Source organism: Fukomys damarensis, unplaced genomic scaffold (genome assembly GCF_012274545.1).
Source record: "Fukomys damarensis isolate Sample0158 unplaced genomic scaffold, DMR_v1.0_HiC HiC_scaffold_35, whole genome shotgun sequence".
Taxonomy (NCBI): domain Eukaryota; kingdom Metazoa; phylum Chordata; class Mammalia; order Rodentia; family Bathyergidae; genus Fukomys; species Fukomys damarensis.
In genome coordinates this window covers 38,570,506-38,584,421 of record NW_022900947.1, presented here as the reverse complement: position 1 = coordinate 38,584,421, position 13,916 = coordinate 38,570,506, and the positions used below count along the sequence as shown (strand labels likewise).

The 13,916-nt window shown below is 38.6% G+C and overlaps 1 protein-coding gene across 7 annotated transcripts in view; it reads right to left on the bottom strand.

Moving 5' to 3' along the window:
- Dcun1d4 (defective in cullin neddylation 1 domain containing 4) overlaps window positions 1-13,916 on the bottom strand; it is a 79,296-nt gene that overhangs the window by 10,162 nt on the left and 55,218 nt on the right. For all 7 annotated transcript variants that reach the window (XM_010640232.3, XM_010640229.3, XM_019209967.1 and 4 more), the window contains one exon: window positions 5,828-5,936. In XM_010640232.3, the coding sequence (XP_010638534.1) occupies window positions 5,828-5,936 (109 nt within the window). The remainder of the gene's footprint in view (window positions 1-5,827; window positions 5,937-13,916) is intronic.

Sequence of the window (13,916 nt, the reverse complement as noted above, 5' to 3'; positions counted from 1 at the left end):
TTTTTGGTACAGAGGATCGAACTCAGATCCTTTGTGCTTGCAAGGCAGGCGGCAGAAACACTGAGCTAGAACCCTGGCCCGGGACTGAAATTTTGATGGAGAGATGCTAAAAGAGCCATTTTATCATTTTCTTGTATAATTTCTTTTCTAGTATATTAAAGTATAATTCAGAATACTTAAATACACCATTGTTATCTGCAATGAAACATTTAAGATATGAAACCTGCTGGAAGTTCAATTTTATTAAAAGTGTGATTTTTAAAAGGATCTGCTGAGTTAATTATAAATTACTACCTTCAAGAGTCAGTATCCTAATAGAAACAAAAATAAGTGAGAGTGGGGGCTGCAGTTCTGCTTCTAAGACCAGATTTCCCCTTTCATTTAAAAATAGCCAGATGCCGGGCGTGGTGGCACATGCCTGTAATCCCACCACTCAGGGAGGCTGAGGCAGGAGGATCACCATGAGTTTGAGACCAGCCTGGGCTACATAGTGAGTTCCAGGTCAGTCTCAACTACATAGTGAGACCCTGTCTCAAAACAAACAAACAAACAAACAAACAAACAAAAATAGCCAGAAAACTGGATACCCCCACAAAGTGACAGTTTACTCTGAAAACAAGCAGCACAGGAGCATGATCCGTGAGAAAAAGGAAACAAACCCATGTGATACTAGCTCACACTATGGGGGTGATTTCCAAGTCATAACAAAGGAAAGCAAAACTCAGGCCTTGGGAAAAACAGATTATGGAGGTTAAAGAGAATAAGGGGACTCATATTTTGCACGGTAAATTACTAGTGAGCTAGGAGTCAAAGAGAAAGGTCTGGAAATCTCTGAACAGCATCCTCAGTCTTGGGCCAAGTATTGATCTGTACATGTGAATACATGAGAGGAAGCTACCTGAATTAGGCGAAATATACTGTACTGCAACAACTAAGCAGAAATTCCTAGAACTTACACAGAGGTGGAGATGGTTTTTATTTCCACCAGCTCACATGAAAAATGTCATAATTTTCAAGGTATACTGAGGAGAGTCCTCAAAAGGGTACTAATGACTTATTGGTAAGGCTAAATCTTTTACTAAAATAAAGGTAGCTCTAGCTAAACCAGGCCTTTCAAAGTATCAAATTGATTCCAAGTTAATCATGCACCAGGAAAACAAAAAAAATCAACACTATTTCATAAAACAAACCCAGAAACAAACAACATAAAATTTACTATATCCAGCTATAATTAAAAAAAAAAAAAAACTTATAGGAAGGTAAAAAAATTGGACAATATGACTTATAAGAGAAAAAAATCAACCAATAGAAGATAGAACAAAAAAAACAGAGATGATGGAAAAAAAAAAAAGTTTTTTAAACACTACCAAAAAAAAGTTCTAGATGTTTAAGGTGGCACCAAAAAGAAAAAAAAAAAAAAATCATAAGAGAAAAAAATGGAAGCTGTAAGAAGACCAAATGCTAGAACTGCTAGAGATGAGAAATATAGTATCTGAAAAGGCTGGAATTAATACAACAGATCCTCCAAAACAAAGAAGATTAATACTGGAAAGACCATAATAAAAAACTATTGAAAACGAAACAGCACAGAAAAAAATGATCACAGTATCAGTAGGCTTGTAGGACAATATCAAGCAATGTAACAAATATTTACATTCCAAGGACAACAAAGGAGAACAGAAAAGATATCTAAAGATATAACAGCTGAAATACTTTCCAACTTAATACCAACTATAAAACCCCAAATCCAAAAAAACTCAACAAACTCCAAGAATAGCACAAGGAAAATCAAGTTAGGAACCACATGCAACTTGTTGAAAAGTGGTAAAAGCCAATAAATGCAGTTGGAAAACAAAACAAAAAAGACATTATGTTTCAAGAACTAAAAAATGACACCAGACATCATCAGAAAGAAATGAGAAAATACAGACAGCAATCAGGTAAGATCACTGAAAGAACAGTTATCAACCTAAATTTTTAAAATCCAGAAGTACCATACTAAATTGAAGGCAAAAATAAAAGGTTAGAGAAATCATCTTAAGTAAATCTGTTCTGTAAGAAATGTTAAAAGATTTTAAGCAAAAAGAAAATACCAAACAGAAATCCAGGTCTACACAAGAATGAAGAGCTCAGAAATGGTACCTATGTGAGGTAACTATACATACTTGCCTATTTAAAACTAAAATGATAATAACATATGATTAGATTTACAGGATAAGTAAAATGCATGGTTATAAGAGTATTAAGTATGCAATGGCAAAATAAAGGATACTGTTAAAGGTTGTCATATTATACATGTACAGTGGTGTAACGTTTAAAATATAGGTTAACATGCTCACTACTGGGCTGTAATTTCTAATGGCCTAAACAATCGGTGGTACAGGCATGAGTGTCCCACTGGGTAGCTTGTACCGCTTCTCCAGGGGCACTGATTTAGCAGACTAAATGTCACTATATTACAGTTCCTTAGGGAAAACATTAAAATGGTATTAAAAATTATACTGTATAGCTGATTTGTGGTACATCAGTTGTAAATGCACATTACATAGAACAGCAATGAGGCACTTGTAATATTTCCATGTTAAAATTTAGACAATTATTAATAAACTATTCCAAATACAAATTTCTTTAAAGGTCATGAAATAAATTTGATTATTGTAATGATTTTGTTAATGGATACAAAGTATTAATATTTACATTTGGGCAGTAATTATTCAAATTCAAGCAACTAACTAGATTCAGTCCATTTACAGACTTTTTATTAATTTTATTAGTAAAAAGACTAATAAAAAGGATGAGATCTGTTTAAATCACAAGCCTCCCAGTGAGAGTCATGCATGTACCACTTACTGATGGTTCAAGCTGGTGGCAACATGCTATAAGTAATAAAGGAAAAAGAAAACATCATATAGACTTTAATCAGAAGAAAGCTGGAGATGGCCAGGGATGTAGCTCAGTGGCATCACACCTGCCTGGCAAGCGCAAGGTCCTGAGTTCGTTCCCCAGTACCCCCCAAAAAAAGAAAGCAAGCTAGAATGACTATATTTTTATCTATCAAAGTACACTTCAGAATAAGGGATATACAGAGATAAAGATAGACACTGCCTTTTATAATGTAAAAGGGTCAATCCATCTGGAAGACATAATCCTAAGCATTTCCAAGCCTTATATCAAAATTGCAAAATACAAAAAAATAAAAAATAAAAAAAAGGTAGCAAGATAGCAGTGACAGAGAAAATAATTAGAATTGGGAAATTTAACATCCCTGTCAGTAACTGACAGAATGAGGAGACAGAAATCAGTAAGGATACAGAAGACTTGAACAACTCTAACAACCAACTTGACCTAATTGACATTTAGAGAACAAACACTTCACTGAATAACAGCAGAATATTCACTATTTTACATACCAAATACTGATCACAAGAGACCATAAATTAAATAGAGTGAATTACAGAAGGTATGCTCTCTTGCCATAACACAACTAAACTAGGTGTCTATAATAGAAAGATTATCTGGAAAATCCCAAACACTTGGAAAATAAGACTTCTGAAAAACCATGGATCAAAAAAGAAATAACAAAGGAAATTGGAAAATATTTCTAATTAAATGAAAATGAACATTAACATTTCAAAACGTGCGCAAGGGCCGGAGATTTAGCTCAGTGGTTCTACCACCTGCCTCGAAAGCACAAGGACCTGAGTTCGATTCCCAATACCACCCCCCCAAAAAATAGAGGCAGACTGCCAAGATATCAAAATGTGAGCGATACAGCTAAACAGTCAAAACACCGTTAAATTCATTGTTGAGCTTATGCTAACTGAATCACTCTGATAAGTAATGATTAAATATAGGTAGAGTTATTCATCATTACATTAAAGATTAAGTCACCAACATTTACAGAGTTACCATACTCCCTTAAAAGCAAAGAGCTACCAAGGAATTGAATGCCTGCACCCAAACCCCAAAGGTGTGGAGAGGAGTGATCAGGGCTCTGTGGTGAAAGGACAACAGGAGCTCAGAGGCACAGAGAAGCAGAAGCATGGGTCTGGACAAGGGTTCTAGGCAAGGCCTAGAACGGCAGACCCCATGAGCAACAGCAAATCCAATTTTACAACACAAATGATGTGAAACAAGTGGGGACTGGATTGAGAGGGTCTGGAGTGAACACAGACTGGACTTAAGAGTCAGAGGCTCTTGGTCCGAGTCCTGACCGACTGTCTGCTAACAGTGTGACCATAGTCAAACTTCTCCACTTCTCTGTGGCCTGCTTTCTTCCCCTGCAGAGTAGACAGAACTATCCCCAGCTGTTCCTGAGAGCTGTTGTAAGGGCCCTCACATCATACACAGCTCCAGCATATTGTTATTAGAAAAGCCATCAGGAAGGGCCTGACGGCTTTGGGGAGCAAGCTGGAGCTGGATAAAGGAACCTTACCGACGTAAATTATTAGAAAAGCCATCAGGAAGGGCCTGACGGCTTTGGGGAGCAAGCTGGAGCTGGATAAAGGAATGCCACCTTACCGACGTAAACGCCAGATGAGAAGTGAAAGAATATGGAGATGAGGCTAACTTAGAAGTAACAAGGGCCTCAACTGTGGTGGAGGCACTAGAAGAAGAGGCCAAAGGAGTCCTGTGAGATGTGCCCCAGCAGCTGACCCAAAATGGGCTAAAGTCAGGGAGCAGTGAAATGGAAAAGCACAGTGGATATACGGGAGAACTGCCACTCCCAAACAAGAAAGTCAGAAAACAGCTGATTCTGGTATATAGAAAATGTGGTATTTCTAAACAAACTTCTACCCATATTATAAAAAGAGGCTGACTTTTTGGGAGGTGTTTTTTTTGGGGAGGACCCTCAAATACTAAATTGTTTAATCCTAGAAACTAGTATCTATTCTAAAAGTATGCAGCACTTATCTATACACTTAGGCAAATGCCATTTAGTAAAACACTGTACCTGAATTTCATCTTATTTCTAATATTCCTTTCCAAGTGTGTTGTGATTTTAATAGAAGGTTGTAATAATAGATAAATGAAGGCACCATAGAGAACTACTACTGTGTTAGTATAGATGCATCAGTATTCACCGTGAAATAAAATCTCTGGTGCCAGACTGACAGATTCAGAAAGAATAAAAAGTTAAAAAGATCAGTATAGTGGTAGGTAAGGGAGAATAATTTCTAAGTTCTTGACTTTAAAAAAAGAAATCATTTAAAAATGCTATCAATCAAGAAAGCCTAGCCACCTGAACCCATTAAACACACACACGTACTAGAAAACATTCTAAAATAAAATCATTATGAAGGCTGCGGGTTGTCTGATGAATAAAATGGTAACTGGTGCTTTGGAACTCTGTCACAATCTAACTTTTATTTCACCTCCAAAGAACAACTATCACATTTGACTATGAGACAAACAGGAAATTAGCTTAGTTTTGATATTCATATGATTTCCAAATGTAATCATACTATCCCAAAGTAAAACCAGATTAGGTAATCAGCTCTTTGAGGGGTAAATGGTTAGTTTTACATGAAAAAGCTTTTTCAAGTTTATCTAAGAAACATTTAAAGCAGTATTTATCATTGCCCATATATAAGCTATTGCAATCACAAGAGCTAGTGAAGGTCTGCCACTATAAATGTTTGCTAACATACAAATTTTTGTCAAGAACCACTTTTTAAAAACACACATGTAGAGAAGAATACTAGCTAGCATCCTGGGAGTTAATGTTTTCAAGTTGTTTTCTGTGGCATGTAAAAACAAACTTCAAAAGGGAATAAAAAAGGGAGGAAGGAGATGGAAACATCTGGACAGGCTCCAGAGAACTCACCCGTGCAAAGTCAAATGCATATCTATATATAAGCTTAAAGTTTGTAGAATCATTTAATAATGATCTCAAGCAATCCAAAGAATTTCTGAGTTTTTCTGTTGTATCACATCTGGGAAAACAGAATAAAGGCAAATTATAACTTGAGTTTTTAAAAAATTTTAAAAGTTGTATAGTAATACAAAATATAACATCAAAGGAAAGAAAAAAAAACCATGAAGTTGGAACATATCTATCACAGCCTGCTTTTTCCCTATAATTTTAATAAATTTCAAACATACAGAAAAGTTAAACAGTGAGTAAGTGGGCATTTACCTACCCACTGGCTACTGCAACACACACCTTTATTCTACACTGTTTGAAAGCTGCAAACACAGGACACTTCACCCCTAACACTTCAACAGCCAGCACTCTTAATACTGTCAGTGTTAACCCTTGCATCTAATATTCCATTCAGATGCACATTTCCAAACTGATCTCTAATTTCCTATATTGCTTTTGTCATTTTTTAAAAAGACCAAACCAGCTTTTTTGGGCAGCACTGTCAAACTGTCAAATAATTCCCTCAAGATTGTATGTAGACTTAATACTTCTGACAAGAATACTACATGTAATGTTGTGTTCTTCTCCCAGGACACTGAGGAGGAGGCACATCATGTCATCTGTCTCCTTAATATAGACAGAAGGGATGATCAAAATATTTTTGAAAATTTATTCCAGTAAGAGCCACATTCCCACTAATTCCCTTAAAATCACTTCACACACACTTATCCCCATTATTTTTGCCACTTTTTGAAGCAGTTCGGGAAGTTCTCTTTTAAGTCTTTACGAGGTATGATTAAAACTACAATGAATAGCCAGGGATTTGGATCAGTGGTTCCACCACCTGCCTCACAAGTGCCCAAGTTCAATCCCTGGTACCAAAAACAAACAAACGAAAAATACAATGAATACTGCTGCCGAGTGCCATCCAATGGAAAAGCGAGCTCGTAAAAACATTATGGTGTTTCATCCAACTTATTCACCAGATCTGGCACCACGCAACTTCTATCCCTTCCCAGAGTCAAATGATCATAAAAGGTAAACAAACATTTTCAATAGATTCAAGACACTGGACCAGCCCCTGAGCACAGCTGAAGATATTCAGGAGAGAGGACTTCCACAAGTGCTTCAAAAAATGTAAGAGCAGTGGGATATGGACATGTGTGTTCAAAGCAAGGGGGAGTATCTGAGGGAGCAACATGTCTTTTACTTACTGGCAATGTGTCTTTTATTTACTGTAATACATTTTTAAAAATATGGGCCGGGGATTTAGCTCAGTGGTTCCGCCATCTGCCTCGCAAGTACAAAGTCCTGAGTTCGATCCCTGGTACCCCCACAATAAACATTCACCATATTTTTATCACACTTAATATCAGGCTGAATCATACGGTGATGGTGAATTCCACCAGATTCTCCATTCAAAGGTATCTTTCTTCTTGTAAAACTACTGACTAATTTGTGAGATGGTCCCAAGACTGAATGTTTTGTTCCTCAACAGCACTTTATTCCATGTGTATTATGTATTTTTTGAACTTCCTATTTTCCTAATGCCTTCACATCCCCCAAAATATTCTGTGAACAGTCTACCCAGGAGACCAGGTTCACCAGTGTGATGGATCTGGTCCCAGCCATAGGCACCCCCGTCTTGTTCTCCCATGACCCAGTGGCACTCAAATGCCATCGATGAAGTCCTCTCATTCTTTCTACTTTGTGCTGTCCTGTGTCCCCATAAAGACACTTGCCCATGGGTCCGAGCTCCTTCCAAGTGTGCCTCCCAAATGAACCCCCTGCAGAGTGCACTGCTTCCCTCCTACAGGACCTGTGAGTATAATCAACCTTTCTATCTCATGTCAAGTGCCCCGTCCACTGCAATTTCTGTAGCAGTGTTGGAATCACCCTTAAAGACCACCTATAGAAGGAGCACTATTATTAAGGAGCTCCTATACTAGCAGCCTCTGCTTGTATATAACTGCCTAAATCATTTACTACATCTGATAGTAGTAAAGACTGATTCTGTAATCCCAACACTCCTTCTACCTTACTGGTCACATATCTTATATAGCTCCACCCATCACCCTTCTTTTCTGGATTTGGAACTTCTGCTTTTAATTCAGGGTGTTATGTCTTCATTCTTTTCAATGCACAAACCATCCCAATTTGGGCAGCAGCCTTTTATAGCTGGCTCCAGTGTTCTTAGGACATGTCCCCACCAATCCCTTCCTTGCTGTCTGGCACAAGACATACCAGCTCACTTTAGTTGTTCCCTGCCCCAGAGGTCAAAGCAGCCATTTTTCCAGGAAGCTCAGATGATGATAACCTATTTTTATCAGTTAAGTAACACAGTGTTTACTTTTCATAAAGAAGGAGACTAACTGGTTATTTTTATACATTAACTGTTTACATATGTAGCACTTAACGATGAGAACCAAGAGTCACATTTTCACCAGCACATTAAAGCTTCTCAGGGCTGGAAGTGGTCACTTGTGTTTTTTCGTAGAGCTTTTATCTAATCATAAGAATAGATAATACATTTAGGAAGTTATTACCAAAATAAACGTTTCCACTACTTTTTAAACCAAAGTATGTTTTGCAATAGAATACAGTGATTTATTTTTAGCAAACTACTGGAAGCTCCTTTTTTGTACTTATGTACAAGTCCTCATGATCTACTAAGATGATTAACTATCTAAAAGCCAGAAATTAGAGTAAATATTTAATATCTATAGAACAATTCAGAATGTCATTTATTTTTTTCTGATGTTAAAAAAGATTGAAACCAGACTATTTTTAGAAGTCAAAAAAGGCTTCTTCAAGGAACTGACACGTAAGCACAGAGTTAAAAGATATGTAGGAACTAAGTATTTCTGAAGAGGTGGGAAGAGCTCTCCAGATATTAGGGACAGCACGTGCAAAGGCCTGGTGGAAGAATGGAGCATACTAAGTCCCAAAGACTAAAAGAAAACCATTGCGGCTAGAGTGGACAGAGTAGGAATTGAAGTGGTACAAGGACAGGCCGAGAGGGAGGTATGGTCAGACCACAATGGGCTTTTGTGGTCCACTATGAAGACTTTTACTAAGTCCTTCAAACAAGAGAGGTTACTTTCCACCATGGGAAAGATGAAGCTTGTACCTTAAAAAGCTTACGCTCAGTTGAGACAGATTCAGGGATAGAAAGGAGATACTGAAAGCCTAGTTAGAGACCTGATGCCAGAACCCAAGTAAGATGCAATGAAGGAAAATACACAAAAAAGTGATCACTGGCAGTAAATCTTGGAGGCACGAGAGGCAATAGGGCATATTTTGCATAGGGTGCTTGACTACAGAATTGGATGATTTTAACCGTGAATGATGATAAATTATTTGTATAATAATGGGGAAAGGTTAAAGAGGAGGAAAAGCAGCCAACTCCAAAACACGTAAAGCCCATGTCCTCACTCTCCACTGGAAAAGAAGGTCAAGGATGAAAGCCACAGGGAGCTTGCTGGATTTGGCCCAACAGCCTATCTTACTTAGTATTCTGCAATGAGAGGAAAGAGCAGCTGCCTGTTTCCACACAGGTCCAGGAGCAGGAACTTCTCATGTACCTAAGCATGACAGATGCCCAACAGCCTATCTTACTTAGTATTCTGCAATGAGAGGAAAGAGCAGCTGCCTGTTTCCACAGGTCCAGGAGCAGGAACTTCTCATGTACCTAAGCATGACAGAAACTAAAAGAACATAAAGCAGCTGGGGCCTCATGGTGGAGCCGCAAGACGAAACACAAAGTTCTGCCACAAGTCTGGGTGCCACCTTCCACCCAGGCAGGAAGAGGTCCCTATACTCAAAAGACGCTCAGTGCTCCTGTCTATACCATCCAAAAGATGAACAGGTCCTGTGTTTAAACATAAAATGCCGAGTAATAGTTCCACTGAAGGCACCCAGTAAGGACAGTTACCCGGGTCAGCACATAGAGTCAATGAAGAGTTTAATCTGCCTACAGAGCCCCTCGACTCACCCCAAGGAAGAGGCTGCTGAGTCACCTTGTCTGGAACTGTAGGCTGCCATCTAGTGGTCACTTGGCAAGGGCACCTTGAGAAGGACTAAATTCCAGCAAAGGGCTTGAGAAAATTAACAGGCTTGAGAAGCTTACAGCCAGCCTGAGACTTTCTGTAAAACTGTATGTCAACCCAAGCATGTCTGCTGTGTACCATACTGAATAATGGCCACTGGGAGTGATCGTGCCACACTTCTAGGAGCACCATTTCCAAAACCAAAATATGCATACAATGTGGGGTAGTTTCTTATTTGAGTTTGTTGCAACAGGTTCAGAAGTAACAGGAATCATCACAATGATGAAATCAGAGGGAGCTTCCCCCGCTTACCCAGGGAGGACCTCCACCCCGGCACTCAGCCTGAGGGTATTTCTCTAACTCCTCATCAGTTCTACACAGAGGAGAAAACAGCTCTAAAACTTTTTGGTTGTTTTTAGTTTAGTTTAAGCTCCTCTACTAGCTTAATTCATCAGAGATAATCTCAAACCTGCAACTTGGAACAAGGCAGTGAGAATCAATCAATCCAGTAAGAGTTGTGCCTTCTCAGGTTGACAAGGACCTGGGAGCACAGGAAAAGTGTTCCTTCCATTCCAGTCTGCTCAGACCCACCACCAGCTGTTCCAGATGTTGGGCTTTCTGGGAGGCCATGCTTTCACTTCCTCTTGAGTGCTTAGGTAGCCTACATGTCCTCATCACCTCACCATACTGGCTTGCAGATGTCATCAGATACACCCAGGAAGTAAGAGAACTAATGTAAGACATTGGTTCCAGCCAGGCATGGTGGCACATGCCTGTAATTCCAGCACTCTGGGAGGCTGAGGCAGGAAGATCAAGGTTCAAGCCCATACTGAGCACTTTAGGAAGACCCTGACTCAAAGAGCTGGAGTGCAGCTCAAGGTAAAGACCCTGGTACCAACCCCAGTACGGGTGGAAGGGGGTTCTGGGGGTATGGGACACAACACTGGTTCCAAAAGTCATGATAGCACTCCTCCACTGTACCATAACAATCTTTAGTATTAGAAGTGCATGTACATAACACATTTTAATACTTTTTACATCCCCAAGCTTTTTTAAAACGTAGCATTTTATACAAATGTACTGATGGTTTGAATCACTGGTTCATGTGCTGAAATCCTAATCCCCAAAGTGACCAAATTAAGCATTGGGGATTCTGGGGAGATGATGGGGCAGAGCCCTTGTGAATGGGAGTCATGTCCTTTAGAGGTTCAAGAGGTCTTATTTATCCCCTCCACATGTGAGGCACAGCTAGAATGAACCATTATTTTATGAACCAAAAAACAGGCTCTCTTCATAAGACTTCCCAGCCTCCAGAATTGTGAGTACTAAAATTCTATTAAAAAAAAAGCCATTCACTTTGTTGTAATAATCCAAATGAATTGAGACATATACTAATGTATATTAGTACAAGATATATATGGTACATGTGTGTAAACATATGTTTGTGTGTGTGTGTGTGTGTGTGTGTGTGTGTGTGTATGGATTTATCCCACCTTGACTCCAAAACATCTCACTGGATAGATTTAATAAAATGAAAATGAGCAAAATCAGAAAAAAATAATTTTAAATGCAAGATGCCTTAATAACATTCCTCATTACTGGGACACAATACCTGACACCCACAATCTAAAGGAAGAAAGGTGTATTTTGGCTCACAATTATAGTTCCTGGTCAGCTGGCTCCAAGGCAGTGGTGACAGTAGAGAAAGGCCTGGATGGAAGAAAGCTGCTCCAGTCATAGTAGCCAGAAAGCTGAGGGAGAAAGGAGCCAGCAAGGTAGATGCACCCTTCCAGGTTTATCCTTGTGACCCATCTCTTCTGACCAGACTCTACCTTCTAACAGCACATCAGCAAGAGCACCCCCAGAACCCAATCACCCCCCAAACACATGAGGCTTTTGGAACCATTTTAGATTTAAACCGCAACAGAAAACAAAATAAAATTCAAAAAATGGACTACTCTCCACTTCAGTGCATATAAACAACTACCCTGAGTTCTCTCTCATGTATCTGATACTCACACCTTACACTACACGATCCCTATGATAAACTATTGTTTGCTTTAAATGTGCCAATAAACTTAATGGGAAAAAAATACTCATACCTTACAAACACGGGAATTATTAGTCTTTAATTAATCTAAAGAAAGGTGACATTACTTTGTGGTCTTCTACCAGAAAACATTACATTTCTAAGTCCCTGCCCCTAATGGACTTTATTTTATTTGTGGGGTTTTTTTCCCCCAAGGCCTATAATACCGCACCTGGCATATTACTGTCATGCAAATATTTGCTGAACAAATGACTAATCTAGGGAGGCTGGAATAAGGTTCTTAAAACCTAAAGTTGGACTAAGTTTAAACTAGAAAGGACTTTAAAGGTTATTGTGAATATCTCCACCTTGTTAATAAGGAAACCAAGTCTTAGTGAGTTTCTCTTCCCTAAAAGCAGATTCTTCCATGCCTTTACAGTGGGCGGGGCTTCTCACTAACCCTGTATTACAGAGACAAGGCTGCAGCCACCTGTGAGAACCAACCTGCCACCACTTACATCACACAACCTGACAAGAATTGCTCAAAAAAGGGCCTCACTGAGTGCCTAGCGCCCTGAGAACAAAGGCAGAGACCTCTTGCAGGAAACTGTCTCTTTCATTTCCTAGGATCTGGGGCCCTCAAAATAGATGGGCAAGGCCTAGTGAGATTCTTTTGTAAAGACAAGTGTAAAAGCCCAAAACTACAAAATGGATAAACAAAATGGACCTGAAAAATGTTGATGGTGTTGTCTCTGAAGCCCTGAAAATCCTGATATGGCATCCACCCATCATCACAAGGATGCTCAAAAAAAGCAGCCATCAAATGGCTGTGGGGAAATAACGGAAAAGTCAGCAGGCTTTAAATTACAAGGCAATGTTCTCCAAATACAATTATAAAGAGATTTCAGAGAACTTAAGACTAAAATTCTACAGCATGCTCACAGGAAAGTATTTGTAAAAAGATGGTTTGGGTTCTACATAAAATCCATTTTCCATTAGATACTACTGTTAGAGGGGAAATGTGACTTAATCAGAAATCTTGGGCGTCCTTCCAATCTTTGCCACTTTCACAAGCCACTTAGTTCCTCTAAGTCTTACTTTCCTCATCTGTCTAAATTTCTAGATAAAGTCTGACTGCCCTTTTTCACCAGGTAGCATTGAGGCTTGAATGGGCAAACAATGAATGGTTTCATAAACTACTAAAGCAAACTGAAAACAAAGCAATATGAATACTAACAAAGGGACAAGGCATTAAAAGCTGACAAATTCTAAAATTATTTAAATAAAATCATAAAACCATTTCCAACTGAACTTTAATCCAGTAAAAATCAAGGTCTATTAATCCTAGTTCAAGTGAAAATAAAAAGATAAGGTATTGCAAGTATTCTAGAACTAATTACTCTGCTAAGAATTCACATTTCATCTTTAATTCTATCTAAATTGTTTAGGGATCCACCCTAACTGTGTCCTTCAAGGAATAATACAGCAGAATATTTTGTTTTCCTAAAACTCTTAGCAAAAACATACATGTGTGTATACACAAGCACAAAGTGAACACACCACTCATCTCTTTCTTAATTTTACACCATGCAAGACAAAATCTTTATTGCTTTTTTAATCAATAGAGTAATGAAGTTCTAGTTTTCCCAAGGCTAAAATCAGATGTATGAAATAGAAGACATCAAATATTTTCACTCACAAGTTAAACTTCACCCAACTTTTTCTAGCTATAAACCAGATGCTAATAATACCTTTGGTTTTTTTTAGTGGTAGTGGCAACTGAAACTTCACACTGAGATTTATTCCCAGCCTCTTTATGTTTTGTTTGAAACATGATCTCCTTAAATTGCTAAGTTTCCCAGGCTGGATTCAAACTTGTGATCCTCCTGTCTCAACCTCCCAGAGTTCTGGGATTACAAGCATGAACCACCACACCCAGAAAGCCTTTTTTTTTTTTTTTTTTTTTTTTTTT